Source organism: Vespula pensylvanica, chromosome 14, assembly GCF_014466175.1.
Source record: "Vespula pensylvanica isolate Volc-1 chromosome 14, ASM1446617v1, whole genome shotgun sequence".
In the NCBI taxonomy this organism is placed as follows: Eukaryota; Metazoa; Arthropoda; class Insecta; order Hymenoptera; family Vespidae; genus Vespula; species Vespula pensylvanica.
In genome coordinates this window covers 374,298-389,541 of record NC_057698.1, presented here as the reverse complement: position 1 = coordinate 389,541, position 15,244 = coordinate 374,298, and the positions used below count along the sequence as shown (strand labels likewise).

The following is a 15,244-nucleotide window of genomic DNA, read 5'->3' as shown; positions in this document are numbered from 1 at the left end:
TCAGAATTTATGAATTTCAATTTATTATTTCTACAATTTTTTTATGATCATAAACCAAATACAAAGTATTTGATAATTATATATCAGAATGAAAAGGGGTTTCCCTTCATCATACGGAAGTAAAAAGTTCATATGTACTGGAATCTTCCATTCCTTCGTTACTTTGACAAAAGTCGCGCGCGCGCGCGCGCGTGGTGTGTGTGTATTATATATTATATTATATTATATTATATTATATATATATATATACACACATATATATATATACATACATACGTATATATGATATATATATATATATCTTTATTTTTGGACAAAAAAGAAACAAATTGGAAGAAAAAAGAAAAATACCACAAAAAGAAACCAAAAAAAAAAAAAAGAAAAAGGAGAAAGCATTAAATTTAAGGACTGACTATAAATAATATCTTACCATACCTTTTTATCGCATAAAAAGGATAATATTATCATACCTCTAACACACAAAGAACACTTGCTATACAAATAATTAATATCCAAACAAAAAATATTCTCATGAATTATTTGATGCACTAAAACGAACATCAAAGAACTAACTAAATAAAATAAAATGTACACTTTTTAGTATGTTAATATAAAGTCAATCCGAAAATTTAATGACTTTATCAATATTTCTAAATATTTCACAGAATTATGTAGCAAGAATGTAAGATTGATAGCAAGATAAGTATCATATGAACCTTCTTAATTATTTTTGGCTACATATCTGGAGTATGACCATTTTAATTACATGGAGTAAATATTTTATTATTGGATCGTGGTTCCATCAATCAAATTCATGCGATATATTAGAATTTGTTGTTAGAACCAGAATCTTGATCAAGCACCAATAAATATTCATTGTACTAAACGTTTAAACTTGAAAAAAAGTCTACCTAATATAAATGATTCACTTTCTAACAGTATTTATTTGTTTGAAATTATTAAATTGAACATTTTCCAAAATTAAAAATCTTTCTATGCGATTCAAAGAATCTTACAAATATCGAAGAATCATATATGACCTCTCATACAATATCCCTAACAATATATAGAGGAGATTCACAAATAATACGGTCATCATTGAAATTTTGCGTGTAATACATCTTCAAGTTCAATGTAAGATAAGTGGGTACTTGTGAATTTTACCTTTGAAAAACTACACGAATGACAAAACTTATCAGATCTACTAGCTTACTCAAAGAAACATTCTTCCTTATGCGATTTCTATTTAGTAAATAATATATTATATTACTGGTGCTTGAACACATCTTCATGCATATAAGGCACTGTAAAAGATATAAACTGTACTCTCTTACAAAAAACGCTAGAACAACTGTATGGCAATCGTTGATGTTTGCTAGGAGCAAGACGCGAATATCCGATGTCTATAAAAATAATATATACGACGTTTATATCATACAATTATGATTGAGATGGTTGCAGACAAAAATTTTCGAGGAAACTTTTGTTTTACGAAGACTTCTTGAAATGAGTATTTTTGTGGCGAATGACAAAACACCGTTAAATTTATTCAAGTAACGAAGAAAGTAAAAAACGAGAACGATGAGAATATAAAGTTATCAGGGAACTGACAAACAACCGATCACACTTACGAATTTCCCAAACACAATGATCGTGTAACCGAACGATAATTTGACATATAATCGTTATTATTTTGACACTGCGTTTTGCGTAAATTTATAATACTCATGCGCGTATTCGTTCAAGAATGAAATATAATATGATAGATAGTATGAACTTTTTTTACAATGTACCTCGTCTCGCTCACGAATCACGTGTTAAAAAGTTACAACATCAGTTTTCTTTTACAGTGCCTCAAGGCAATAATATAAATTATCAATCCTACATATTTAACTTTTTAATTCCAGATAATTACTTATCGATATTTCCATCCATAATATTATTTTTGACCTGAATGCTAATGTGTATCCCATCTCCAGACGCACCTTTGTCCTTTTTGGGTTGTGAGTTAGAAGCATTATCAAGCCCTAACTTACTTAACGTGCGTAAAGCTGTTAGTGCTGCTTGATTACGACTCGCGTTCGCTGTTGGGCCATTACCATGACATACTTGCGGTGGATCTGTGCTTAGTGTTACAAGCGATAGATATTCCTTGTGTATCGATGCACCCTGCAAAGATTTTCGATGTCGGATGATATTGCTATTTGACATTTTACGATAAGCTCAATAGAATTTTCATACTTGTTTCGTTACCTTGGGGAAGTCACTAAATTCAACATTGAAATTAAATAATTGCGCTAAATATTTTAACTGATCTTTCGGAGATACTCCGGAATTTTGTTGTTGTCCACGTAACTCTTCAGCGATCACTTGAACGCTAGGTCCATTCCCTACTTTAGACTCTTGACCACCATCCACCAGTAGCAAGCCAGGTACCAGTTGACGTCCGATAGTACCTTAACGAATACAAAGAAAGCAAAAATCTTTTATATACATCACAAAAGATATCCGATATTCTATTAATTTCAAAAAGAAAATTAATAGAATACAATCGATTGTAACTATATAAAAGTTAAAGGATATGACAAAATCGACAAAGTTTAAATCATATTACTTTCAAAAAGATACAAATCTTTTTTACCTCCTACAGGATGACTCTGAGTTTCATTCACTTGATCATCTTCGAGAAAAGTGACCTTTCTCGGTTTGGTCTCGGTATTTTCGGATTCTCCAGTTTTTATGGATGGTTTGGTTGGTTGCGGTTGCGGTTTGCTGTATCCTAATTTTGCTAAAAGAGCCTCGGCTGCGGCTCTTTTAGCTAATTTCTTATTAGGGCCGTATCCGCAAGCAGAGTGTTGTCCTGTCGTTACTTCTATTATAAATTCTCTACGTCGTGGGGCGCCCTTTTCCTCTATAAGATTATAAACGGGTTCTCTTTCGCGTTTCGCTTGTTGAATTTGAACAAGCCGTGAGACTGGATTAAGTTCATCTACAGCATCGGATTCGGCACGTGGATCTTGGTAAACCTTTATCAAATTTCTTGATTTTTTCTTCGTTGCGGGAGGCTTACGTTTCACATTTGACAACCGATTTTGAACATTTACGAGTAACGGTGGAAGACGCTTTAATTCTTCTAACATCAATTCTGCTGCGCGTTTTTTTGAAACCTGAATAAAATATTTTTATCGTTCATTTCTATAAAATTGTTTTAACGCGTTATACCAAATATGCATACTTTTTTCGAAGACCCTTCTCCAACGGTAGACTTATCCTCCACAGTACATTTCGTCACGAATACACGAATATGAGGTTTACCACTCTCGGATATAACTTCGAAACTAACAGGCAGACCACGTTTCAATGCTGTCTCATGGACTAACGATACTGGACTTTTCAAATCGGCATTTGGATCATCGATTCCAGTTAATATTCCATTTCCATTTGTACAATTACTCGATACCTCTTCTGGCAATGGTAACTGGCGCAATTGTTCTAATGCTCTTTTCGCCGCGTCATGTCGTGCTAATTGTCCTGTCACACCTCGGCCAGTGAACTCTCGCTCGCCAACCTACAAATTTCATACACGCTTTACTTGTATACTTGACACGCTTCGCATATATCGTGTCAAAGATTCTGGTAATTTCATAAATGTATAAGTAAAAATGTTGTGGTTTTTTTCACTAGTATACCTTTAAAGTAACAATATACATCGCTGGTGTCTCTGTATGGTACCCATGATTAGGAGGCAAACTGGAATGTAATATTCGCGGATAGTTGGTGAATCCGTATGTAACTACTGGCTGTAGACCTGCCGGAGGAGCTTGTCTAAAGGTGTAGACTGTAGGTTCTCCTCTCTTCATTGCCAACGCATTTAATTCTACCGTTGCCGGTACGTTTCCTTTAAACGAAGATAAAAAGAAAACGATAAGTTTAATAAAAACACGCGATTGAAAAAATTCCTAATTAAGAATATACCTAGAAAACTTTTATGATCTCTGAGAATACACAAATATACGACTACCTGAACCAGGTGGACATTTCCCCGAATAACCGACTCTCATCGCTTTCGTAGGTTTTGGTGGAGGCTGTCTATACCAAGTCTTTCTTAATGCTTCAGCGGCCGCACTGTGTTGAGCCTTCTTTATGCTAGGTCCATCCGCCACGTATTCCTCTTCCCCAAGTTTTAACGTTACGGTAAATCTTTTTTTGTGCGCCGGTCCTTCTTCATTGGTCAGTCTATATTGATGTTGAATTTTATTAAATCGTGCTAACTCATTTAGCAAGCACATTGGTGTTTTTTCTTTCATGTTTGCCAAAGCTGGATTGTTCACATTGGCATGATTTTGTTGCGATGGACTATGATCCCTGGTTTCTCCGTTACCCTTGTTCGTAGGTGGTTTGGGTTGTTCCATGATTTGTTGCTGCTGCTGCTGCTGCTGCTGCTGCTGTTGTTGTTGATGTTGCTGATGTTGTTGATGTTGTTGCTGTTGGACATGTTGTTGTACTTGATTCTGTTGATTATTCTGTTGTTGCTGAAATTGCGTCGGTTGAATATTTGGGTTTTGAAGGGTCACGGAGACTGTGTTTGTCTGATCCTTTAAACTAACACTGACCATAGTACCTGGATAAAAGACTAAATATTACAAACAATGATTAACTCATTGAACCAAGAAGTTCTGATGGTTTGTTATACTATATTTATATGCAATAGCATATTTCATGTATAAGAAAGTGAATTTCACGTAAAGAAAGTAAATAAATGAAAAAGAACACCTTTGAAACCTATATAAAATTATTATTCAAAGCTTACCATTGGAATTATGTGCATTCATACTCATCAACATTGGTTGTCGTGGATTTCCATGTGGTGGTCCATGGTGTTGCATGTGATGTAAATGTTGTTGATGGGGGGGCATGGGCAGTATTTGTTGATGTGGATTCCGATGCGGTATTGGATGCTGAGGCTGATGTAAAGGGGCCATACTTGCCTGCTGCATGGGGCGCATTGGTCCTCCCATTCTTTTAAAAATAATAAGTTATAAAAATTCAGAAAAATGTAAGGAAATAATGGACAACATTTAGAACTTATTTTATTTAAAAAATACTAGTAAATCATATATAATACAAATTATAATATTCATATATCTTTAAATAAAACAAATCAAAACTTATATCTATTCACTGTAATACCAACCTATTGTGATCTCTAAGTTGATTTTGCATTGAATGGTGTTGATGGCGTAACATCTTGTAAAAATCTACAAAAAAAGAAGAAAAAAAAGAAAAATAGAAAATATCAAATTATTGCTTTTCCAAATAGGAGTCAAAACAAAATGACACATTAAAAAATGAAAGAACTTGACAGAAAAAGAACTTCGAGTAATACACGAAGCGTTCGAGTATTTAATAGAAATAAAAATTAAACATACTGTATTTGAATGTCAGAGGAAATAAAGTTTAGTTGGTGAAATAAAATAATAGAAATGATAAGTTCCGTTTCGAGTCGTTTTTAAACCATTAACCGGTATCTCCCTCATTCAACGTGATTGTTCTTAAGTAAGCACCCACAATCGTATAATATAATGAACACGAAAATGATGCTCATAAATCACTCCCATTATTGCAATGACGCTAATCGTTTTAAACGCAATTTAATCTATAAATAAGTCAGTCGATAGACGTTGGGCTTGGCCCGGTTTTAACGAACACGGAAGTATACGATACGAAATTTCTTACCAAATATTTATTCTATTTCACGAAAATGATTTCGCTTGGATTAACAATGAAATATAGGTCGAAACAGACCGTGTTACTTTAGCGAACACTCCCAGGCCCTTTGCACAGCTATTGGCAAACAACAAAGAAAAGTAGTCTGTAGACTAAAATGCGGCCATTTTGATGTGAGACTGTCGACCAACGTTTCCTGACCCTTCATGACTAGAGACCGCCCCGCTTTACTGATTTTTACAATATCGATACTATCGTTCTCGTTCTCGTTCTCGTTCTCGTTCTCGTTCTCGTTCTCGTTCTTTAGAGTCGAACGAGAACTGGAACAGAACGAAATATTTATGAGGAAATAACCAATCACGCGCAAGGTATATTCGGCAAAATGGCGTCTTTTCCTAGATTATAACCTATCACGATACAGTATAGAAAATTTCATTTATTCGCGCTAATAAAACGTCTGATAATTACGATTAACATATTCTAATAAAAGTTAACATTGTTATTACCAAAAAATATTGCTATTGATAAGTAATTTCTTCTTTTTTCGTTAAAAGTAAATAAAAGAAAAAGAGAGGAAGAATTTTCTAAAACGAAATTTATCGATTCAAGTTCTCTTATCATTTCCAACAAATTTGAAGTTATATATTTAACGTTTCATTTAATCCTCGTATTATCGATACCTCTATTTATATTGTTGTCCATAGCAAAGATTGTGTACCATAATAATTTTTTGTTAGATCAAACTATATCTCTACGATCAGAATAAAAAAAATCGTAGTTTCAAATTTTCTAAATTATTCAAGTAATTATTTCAATGATATTTATTTAGTGATTATCACACAAATTCAATTGATATTTTAAAAACTAATATATTTATGATTTTTTAATCATCATTCTTTCTATTGTGCCATTTAGAACTATTATTATGGTAAGAACAAATGCATTCTTCGAACTTCTCTCTGTATTGTTCTTTTTTTTTTTTTTTTTTTTTTATATATATATTCTCTTTTATAAACTTTAGTGTGTATTTAAAGATTCTTTCTTTCAAAAGTAATATGAAATAGTACAAAAAAAAAACATTGAAAAAGGTCATACTTCGCGCGCGCGCGCTGTATGCTACGTGAGTCCATGCGTGTACATCAAATGTTATGTGTGTCTCTATATATATATATATATAATACATATGTAATACATTGTAATATATATATATGCATGTATGCATACATATGTATTGTTTGCACGTAGATGAGGAAATCGATATAATCAAAATCAAGCTTTATGTTCTTTTGTTTATTCTTTTTTAAGCTTGTGTTCACCATTTTTTCTAAAATATAAACGTAAAAATGGAACGATCGTTTCATATTCATCTTATGTATGTATGTATATATATACATACATATGCAATTATATTACATCATACTGTAAAACATACAATCTTTTAAATATCACGAGAAGAAACAATAACAAGCTTTCAATACATAGACAGACTTTGTAAAAACTTAATTGCAAAAAAATATATATGAAAGAAATCAATCTGGATGCGATGTAATAGGCACGTCAGTGCATTGAATGCAATAATATGGCAGTAATATTAATTTTGTAATATACTTTTTAATATTGCATTCAATTTATTATGCTGCTTGAAGCGTAAACGCTTTGTTATTCCAAGTTTAATGAATACAATGTTCATATTTTGTTTAAATTTTCTTTGCGGTATTGTGTCCCTGTTTTATATTGTTATCGACATAAAAATGAATGGAGTACATCGTATAAAAAACAGTTCTTTCTGATAAAAAAGAAAAAAAACAAGTATAGGATTATTTGTTAATTTAAGGAAGGGATGTCGTTTATCCAAAATATTTATGTACGGTTTAGAAGATTAAAAGATTGTTTAGAAATATAGTTCGCTTACATCAAATCCTAATGTATCTAAATCTTCAATTTTTAAACAAAATATGATTACCTGATTCATTTTAAAAATGCTTAATCAAAAATAGTTTATAACTTTGGCAAAAAATGTTTGTAAAACATAAAATCAATTATGTAATCTACAAATATTTTCTATAGTTATTCAATTAACATATATCTTACAAAATCGCACTTTGTGTTTTATACATTTAATTTTAATACTAAATTGAATATTTTAATACTAAATTCATTTAGTTCGGAGCCAATAAGCGTTTAGCATCATTGTCTTTTAGACTCAGCTAGGCTCCATTATTTACAACTAATCTGTGGAATATTTAAATTTCTCAATCGTTCAATAAATAAAAGTTATTCTATATAGTTTAAAGCTAAATGATTTACAAGTATCAAATCTATATACATATATCACATAGGACCCCCAAATCAATTCTCAGATTGATTATCTTACTTGAAGTTAAACTTTTTATAAAAAAAAATCGCTAAACATCAATGATATGTCATGTTTTACTTATTTAATTTTTACCTTCTTCTATTCCAGAGAAATTCTACTATGTTTCTTCGCACTGTTAAAATTTTTAAGATTTTGGAAAGAGAGTAATTACTCAGATTTAAGTTAATACAAAATAAGATAATCATTCTGACAATGATTTTTCAATTAACTTATATAATATTTGGTCAAATTTCTATTATTTTATGTAAACTGTGTGTGATTGTGCTATTTTTAATAATTTTCACAAACAATTCACATGAGTTAATTTTCTCTAATCACATTAAAATGGAAACTATTAATAGAGTAATAAAATCAATAATAATTTAATTACATCATAAATAAGCTCGGACATTTAACGTTTGTCATTAGTTTACTAAATTTGGTAATCATCAAAGTTTTACATATATATTTACATCTTGCACATAAAGATAATGTAAAAATTTGTACAGTATTAATATATTGTACATACTCAGTTTTTTACTTACAAAATTTCTCTTATATGAAAGTCAAAACGCCATGATAACATTATTTAATTTTTTTTAAATATTAATAAACATTACACAATTTAAAAAGGATTTTCTATTTTACTTATGATCTTTCATTCGAATGCTTTTGCATTAGTAGCAGTTCTATGAAAGTGCTTCAATGCAAAGCAAATCGAATATAAATACATTCTTACTTCAATCTTTAATAACGTCAGGCACTATCAACCCTTTATGGAAAATGTTATAATACATTCCATTTTATAAATCATCTTTTGCTAGATGTAAAACTTATTCTTACAACAGTTTTTACGATAGCTACTCTGTCATATACATCGATGGTTTATACACATAGTAAATTTAGGTGAAATAGTTCATTCCAACAAAACGTTTCTACTTTCCATGATATTTTTAATTTAGCAAATTACATGATAAAATATGTACTAATCTTTGAATACAAAATATACACCTATGAAATCTCTGTTTGTAACAGAAGATATGCATTAAAGAGGAGAAAAGGCATAATAAACAAGAATAATCTCAAATTTTCTCTTTATAAATTTACAGAAATTAGATCTCACTTCAACTTTATAACATGAATAATTTATATAACAAAATCTACACAGTTCTTAAAACTGTGTCATGTTGGAGTTTCTTATGATATAGAATTCTTAATTATGATTTTATTTGAAAAATTATAGATTCAAACATATGAATCATAATCGGATAATAAATATAACTTTAGTTATATGATTTTTTTCTGAATTTGATATGGGCTCTAAGGACTGTACAGCTGGTAGAATACCTTTATTTGTTTGATTTATGTCATATTTACAATTCTCACAGCAGATAAAAAAAAAATTTACTTGACTATTAAGTCAGATCACAATTCAAATACTATACAAATAGGTATTTGTATAATATAATTGATCTTTAGACATTACTTTACACCTCGAATTGTCTTGCATGCCTGCATCCAAGACTATAAATTGAAAGAAAGTTAATTTTCGAGAGGTGTAGATTGCATTGAGAATTGTAAACTGGAGTATAAAATATAATTAATACGCCTACTTAAACGAACGTGTTCACGTAATTGATAACGTTACTGTACATTGCATTTTTTTTTTTTATCCAATAATCTACTAAAAGGAAATCATGTAATGTGCATTATGTTATTTCAAATCAATCAGATTTGTCCGACAAGAAATCTTAATGTCTTATTTATAAATTGCGTATATTTCTGTTCGTAATGTTGAAAAATCTGCAAATTCCAACTTTAGGAAGAATTTATTGTCATAATATAAGTATTTAATTATATACAGATAACAACAAAAAAACAAATTTTCTACCAACTGAACACTCATAAAATAAAAATATTAATTAAACGATATAAAAGAGTGGTATCTTCTTGGTTAACACCTAAAGTGCATTTATCAATAGAAATTGCTGCTACTATTCAAGCATTTTGCAATATTTATTTTTGAATATTACTAATCTTCTTCTTCTTTTCTTTTTTTTTCTTTTTTTTTTCTTTTTTTTTTTTTTTTTTAAAGTTAAAAGTATGCACAGCATGTGCTTTATACTCTATTGACTTTTTTATAAGTCATTTCAAAAAGAGCTTCATGCCTTCTTTAAAACAATCCTTTTTTTTACAAGACGATTAATGCCTAGCTTATTTTTGTGGCACCATTGTGATTCACCTTGTGATTCACTGTCCAAACGTCTTCTTGTATAGTCTTAAGATATTCTTCTAATAATGTAGCTAAATTACGTCTTTTAAAGCGTAACGATTCTTTAACAATGTCTTTCACAAATGCAAGTCGAATATCCAATGTTCCTTGAATTTGGTGCAGATGCGAAAATAACGTTGCGTGATCTGAAATAAGAAAACAGTTTGAATATACGTGTATGCAAATATATATATATACACAATTATGATTATTAAATTAGGAATTAACGACGCCGATATTGTCACACCCTCTCACGCATACACACAAAATAAAAATAAACTTACTTGTTCCCCGTCTTCGTACTTCTTTGTAAACAAGTTCTCTGACTGATAAATTGTGTCTTCTTATATCCTCTAATTCTTTTTTCGACAAGACCTTTTCTTTTTCTATCTTCGGTTCTCGTTTCTCTTCGACATGATTCGTTAACCTTTCTTCAACTGCACTTTCAATTTTTACACTATTTTCGCTGCTATCGTTAGAAGGCAGTCTATTACTTTCCACATTAACAAGATCTATCCTTTCACTTTTAACATCACTTTTCAAGCTGTCAACATTATTAACTACAATTGGTGTTAAAGTAGGTGGACTATCCATATGATTATTAACGTGTTCGGCTGAAATAGCTTCAAAAATAGGTATTGTTGGCATTTCCGCAAGTCCGTTCACTAATTTTTCTTGTGAACTTGCACATGGTGTACTTGTTACATGACTTGCATTTATTAAGTTTGGTGAAGTATTTAATTCAAAATTTGAGAGCACTTGATTTTTGGTTTCATCCATCCAAGGTATTGGAGAACTTGGAGGTGTATTAGCAGGAGAATATGAAGGTCTTCGTACGATTACATCTTTTGGAATAGGGCCTGGTTTTCTTTTATTTGGAGGTGGTCTTGGAATGGGTGTCCCTCCCCCATCTGAAGGTGGCAACGAACGCTTTATACCACCTTTTGAAGTAGAAGATGTTGCTCCAACCATATCAATATCTGCTTCATCTACCATCATCCGCTTATCTATTTTAAAAGGATTACCTGGATATTCAAGGTAAAAGTATTAATATTATTTCAAAGTAATCAATTAAATAATCAATAAAATAAGCATTTTAAGAGACTGAGTTTTCCAAAATTATTTACCAAACATATGTTGTCTAACAGGTACACTTTCAATCTCTCTTAAAGGTGGTGTCATCCTTTTTAAATATTCTTGATAATTTCCCATCTGTGCTAAAGGCATTGAATGAACATAGTCATCATCCAATAATTTTGTGTGTAATAATCCAGGTTGCAAAAAATTCGCACGCATTCTCACAACTTGATCCAAAAGTGATTTTCTTGGGACATCAAAAGCATTACGGTAGCTCTGTGCACCACGCTGTTGTTGTTGATTTTTTACTAAACCAACTACAAATCCACCAAACTCATTTAATTGATCTCTAAGTCCAGTGAATTTGTCTTGCAACAAGGGATGTGATACCTGTAAAAAATATCTTATAATGCATTTTTAAACTAAACACACACACACACGTTAATCAAAACGGATTATTATTAATGCATGACCTAATAAATTAATACAAATAATTGATAATGTATATAAAATTCGTATATAAATCTCTTACCAAATCTTTTTTTAATGGTGTTTTGGGAATAACTCTAACACCTTCCGTTATGGTAGTTGTACTAGCATTTGTTAAATTTTTGGTCATATTAGCAGCTGCAACTTGTTTGGAAATAACTTCGTTGCATAATCTATCAAACTCTATTTTAGCTTGATTTTTCAAGCGTTTTAAATAATTTAAAACACTATATGATAGGGAATTATCCATATTATCAGGTATTAGAGTTTGTGCTAGTGGAGTAGGTGCACCCATTCTAGTCAATGCTCTCCTTAACGACTGCAATTAAAAATCCAAAGAATATTTAAATATAAATTCAAATAAATAGAGCAAATAATCACACTCAATATATGAATTTTCTCTGTTTAAAGAGAATTTCATTCGGATACATAGAAAGAGTAACTTACTGCAGCATAATAAGTAGGCATGGTTCTCATATAATTTTGAAACTGTGTTCTCCATTCGTTTGTTGGTTTTAGCCTATGTACTTTAAATAATTCTTCCAATAAGGGTAGCAACACAGGATAATTATATGGCATAACGAATAAATTTACACAAGTTAAGTTTGTGCTTGCTTTCAAATATCCAAAGGGATGGCCAACCTCGCTGGACTTATAAGAATTTGCTACAAATACTTGCCAACATATTGTTGGTTGTTTTCTGGCTAAAATATACTGTGTTAGTGGGCTGGGTTCCAATTCATATTTGTCAAATGGTAGATTTTCTATCACCATTGGTTCTTGACTGGTACAGGTAAACTTGACATTGGGATGTGCAGATCTTGGTGGCAGTGAACTAGCACTTAAGTCTGGCCAAAAACTTTCTGGAATTGGCCAAAAGCCAACTGCAAATCCTTTCTGTGCCGAACGTGGAACATAAATCAATCTTCTACAAGAATGCCATGCTGTGTTTCCTGGTACTGTTGGATTTGTAGAATACTGAGTTCGAGGACCATTGTTAGTATTATTTTCATCTTCGTTCTCATCTTCATCCTGATGTTGTACCTCATTAGAAAGCGGCGGAGGATCTGGCCCAATCTTTTCAAAATTTATTACTACGCCGGATTGAACTTTTTGTACTAACGAATCAATGCATTGCATCATCATTCTAAAGGATGTTATGCAGTATGAGCGACCTACAATTTATTGATTCAATTAATCACTTTAATACTACTTCCATAATCAATAATGAAAGAAAATAGTTTAGCTGTTATACCTCCAGTTACTTCACACATCGCATCTATTGGCGATGAATCACTTGCAACTAAACCCGTATCTCGTTCGACGGCCGGTGTTCCCGATAATCTTAACACCAAAGAAAATAGCCTTTGGTCCCATCTAAATGGTTCCTTTGTTAATTCTGATCCAGGTATAGGAGAATGCATTGGCAAAGTAAACTAGTAAAAAAACAATTTTATGTAAAAGTATAGCTAGCAATTACAAATCTTAATTCTATAAAACTGAGAAAAAAATCTCGCGAATATAACCTTCGCCCTAGCTGCACAATACATAGCAACTTACATCTTGATGTACTCCACTATTGGTCGTATATTTTCCACCATCTGTTATAACAACAATTACAGACGGTTCTAAATAAAACGGACATCTTCCTTGACCATACGTATCAATCCCAGTTTGCATTCGATTTATATTCAAAACATCCAACGCATGTTTTAATGCGGCACCTAAAGTCGTAAGGCCAACACATTGCAAGTTTTTCAATTCGTTCATGAAGGTTGCTAAATTTTCTTTCCAACCAGCCTAGAACAAATAAATACAATTCCATTAAATTCGTATTACATATTTTTTCGTAGTATAATATTCAAAAATTTCGCGCGTAAATACTTCGATAAACAAAGTGAGAGGGCGCTAAAGACGCTTCCCCGCGGTAAAGCTGTCGCCGCACAGCATGCGGTACCCATAATGCAGCTCTTCCGCAACGGAAGGCGGAAGGTATGGTAGCAAGTGTGTATTTCTCGTTATTACTTCCCCACATAGCTATCAATTGTTCTTTCGTATAACAGAAAATGTGAGCGAGGTTATGTTTGAAAGCGAACCTTCATGCGGCATCATCTTATTGTTTAAAGGAATGCGATTATGAGAACCATAACGAGAATGTTCGGCAAAATGTAGTTGTAGAAGCGCCAGTAGTATGGAATCAGAAGAGTGGAGAAGGGGGGGAGACAGAGAGAGAGAGAGAGAGAGAGAGAAAGAGGAGAGAAAGAGTAATATAGGTGGGTGAAAGAGAAAGAAGAGACGAGGGAGGGGGGGTGTGAGAAAGACAGAGAAACAGGGAACGTTAAGCAAGGAATACGACGTACCTTGATATTCTGGGGCGGATCTTCGAAGGTCAGGAGCATATAACGATCTCCGCGGCTCTCCGGTGATCTTTGTCGTACCTAGAAAAGTATTTCTGATTTACATGCAAGGAATAACAAAAATTTATCACGATGTAACACGCTGTTCTTTCTTTCTTTATTTCTCTCTCTCTCTCCCTCTCTCCCTCTCTCTCTCACTCCCTCTCTTTCTCTCTCTCTCCTCTCTCACTCTCTCTCTCTCTCTCTTTCTCTCTCTATCCAACACACACACGAACGAAATGACGGAGACACTCGCGACAACTTAACGCCCGGTTAGGAAAGCTGTCTATCTGGCGTACCTTCACGAAAGTCTCCACTGCGCTCTTGGCTACATCCAAAAGCGTGGGCCGCCCGCCCAAATAAACCCTCTGATTCATGGAGGCCGATGTGTCGATCAAAAAGACTATTATGGTCATCTTCGCGAGGTGAACCCGCTCGTTCTCGAGGTCGTAACTGCGGCCCGAGAGACCTCCCGTAGTTGGAACTAGCTAGCTAGGAGCCCTACGACGGCGTGGCGCATAGCTGCTTCGACCATTGAACGCTTCTGAACACGCTCCGAAAAACTTCTCTTTTATCGTAACGGCGCTCGTTTGCTCTGTCTGTCTCTGTCTCTCTCTCTCTCTCTCTCTCTCTCTCTCTCTCTCGCACTCTATCTCTCCCTCTCTCTCTCTCTCTCTCTCACTCTCTCTTTCTCCCTCCCACCCTTTCTCCCTCTCTCTCTCTCTCTCTTTGCTTCTCTCGCGTTGCGTGCTGTTTTCTACACCGATCCGATTTTGCTGCTACGCCGTACGAATCTGATTCTGATATTCTCTCAAATGTATGTTAGCGGTAGAAGTGCGGAATAGCAGCTGAAATACAGGCACCGGTCGCGGATTGCGAGTTGTGAATCGGACAGGTCTGTCTGCCAGCCTGTCCGCCTGGTCTTGT

At 33.0% G+C, this 15,244-nt stretch overlaps 2 protein-coding genes across 8 annotated transcripts; both read right to left on the bottom strand.

Annotated features, from left to right (window-relative positions):
• Positions 1 to 1,188: 1,188 nt before the first annotated feature.
• On the bottom strand, positions 1,189 to 5,963 carry LOC122634407 (double-stranded RNA-binding protein Staufen homolog 2). 7 transcript variants are annotated; one of them, XM_043823313.1, is made up of 9 exons: positions 5,806 to 5,963; positions 5,195 to 5,258; positions 4,811 to 5,019; positions 4,019 to 4,633; positions 3,690 to 3,898; positions 3,236 to 3,568; positions 2,642 to 3,167; positions 2,242 to 2,456; positions 1,189 to 2,169 (listed from the first exon to the last, which is right to left on the bottom strand). In XM_043823313.1, exons 2-9 carry the CDS (start codon positions 5,245 to 5,247, stop codon positions 1,912 to 1,914), a joined length of 2,418 nt encoding a protein of 805 aa, XP_043679248.1. In that variant the 5' UTR covers positions 5,248 to 5,258; positions 5,806 to 5,963; the 3' UTR covers positions 1,189 to 1,911. The 7 variants fall into 7 exon arrangements, with proteins under 7 accessions (XP_043679248.1, XP_043679247.1, XP_043679249.1 ...); XM_043823312.1 differs by having other exon boundaries at positions 5,737 to 5,961; XM_043823314.1 differs by having other exon boundaries at positions 4,022 to 4,633; positions 5,737 to 5,961.
• Positions 5,964 to 7,771: 1,808 nt separating this feature from the next.
• Positions 7,772 to 14,991, bottom strand: LOC122634325 (integrator complex subunit 6). Its single transcript, XM_043823149.1, has 9 exons — positions 14,617 to 14,991; positions 14,282 to 14,359; positions 13,482 to 13,721; positions 13,177 to 13,357; positions 12,369 to 13,096; positions 11,965 to 12,240; positions 11,483 to 11,822; positions 10,640 to 11,380; positions 7,772 to 10,501 (listed from the first exon to the last, which is right to left on the bottom strand). The coding sequence occupies exons 1-9, from the start codon at positions 14,731 to 14,733 to the stop codon at positions 10,293 to 10,295; spliced, it is 2,910 nt and encodes a 969-aa protein (XP_043679084.1). The 5' UTR covers positions 14,734 to 14,991; the 3' UTR covers positions 7,772 to 10,292.
• Positions 14,992 to 15,244: the final 253 nt, after the last annotated feature.

Coding starts and splice junctions, on each gene's coding strand:
- LOC122634407 (XM_043823313.1), bottom strand. CDS start 5,247: ATGTTACGCCATCAACACCATTCAATGCAAAATCAACTTAGAGATCAC. Junction 5,020..5,194: donor CAACTTAGAGATCACAATAG/GTTGGTATTACA, acceptor TATTTTTAAAAG/AATGGGAGGACCAATGCGCC. Junction 2,457..2,641: donor TCAGAGTCATCCTGTAGGAG/GTAAAAAAGATT, acceptor GTATTCGTTAAG/GTACTATCGGACGTCAACTG.
- LOC122634325 (XM_043823149.1), bottom strand. CDS start 14,733: ATGACCATAATAGTCTTTTTGATCGACACATCGGCCTCCATGAATCAG. Junction 13,722..14,281: donor ATCCGCCCCAGAATATCAAG/GTACGTCGTATT, acceptor TATTTGTTCTAG/GCTGGTTGGAAAGAAAATTT. Junction 10,502..10,639: donor AGTACGAAGACGGGGAACAA/GTAAGTTTATTT, acceptor TTCTTATTTCAG/ATCACGCAACGTTATTTTCG.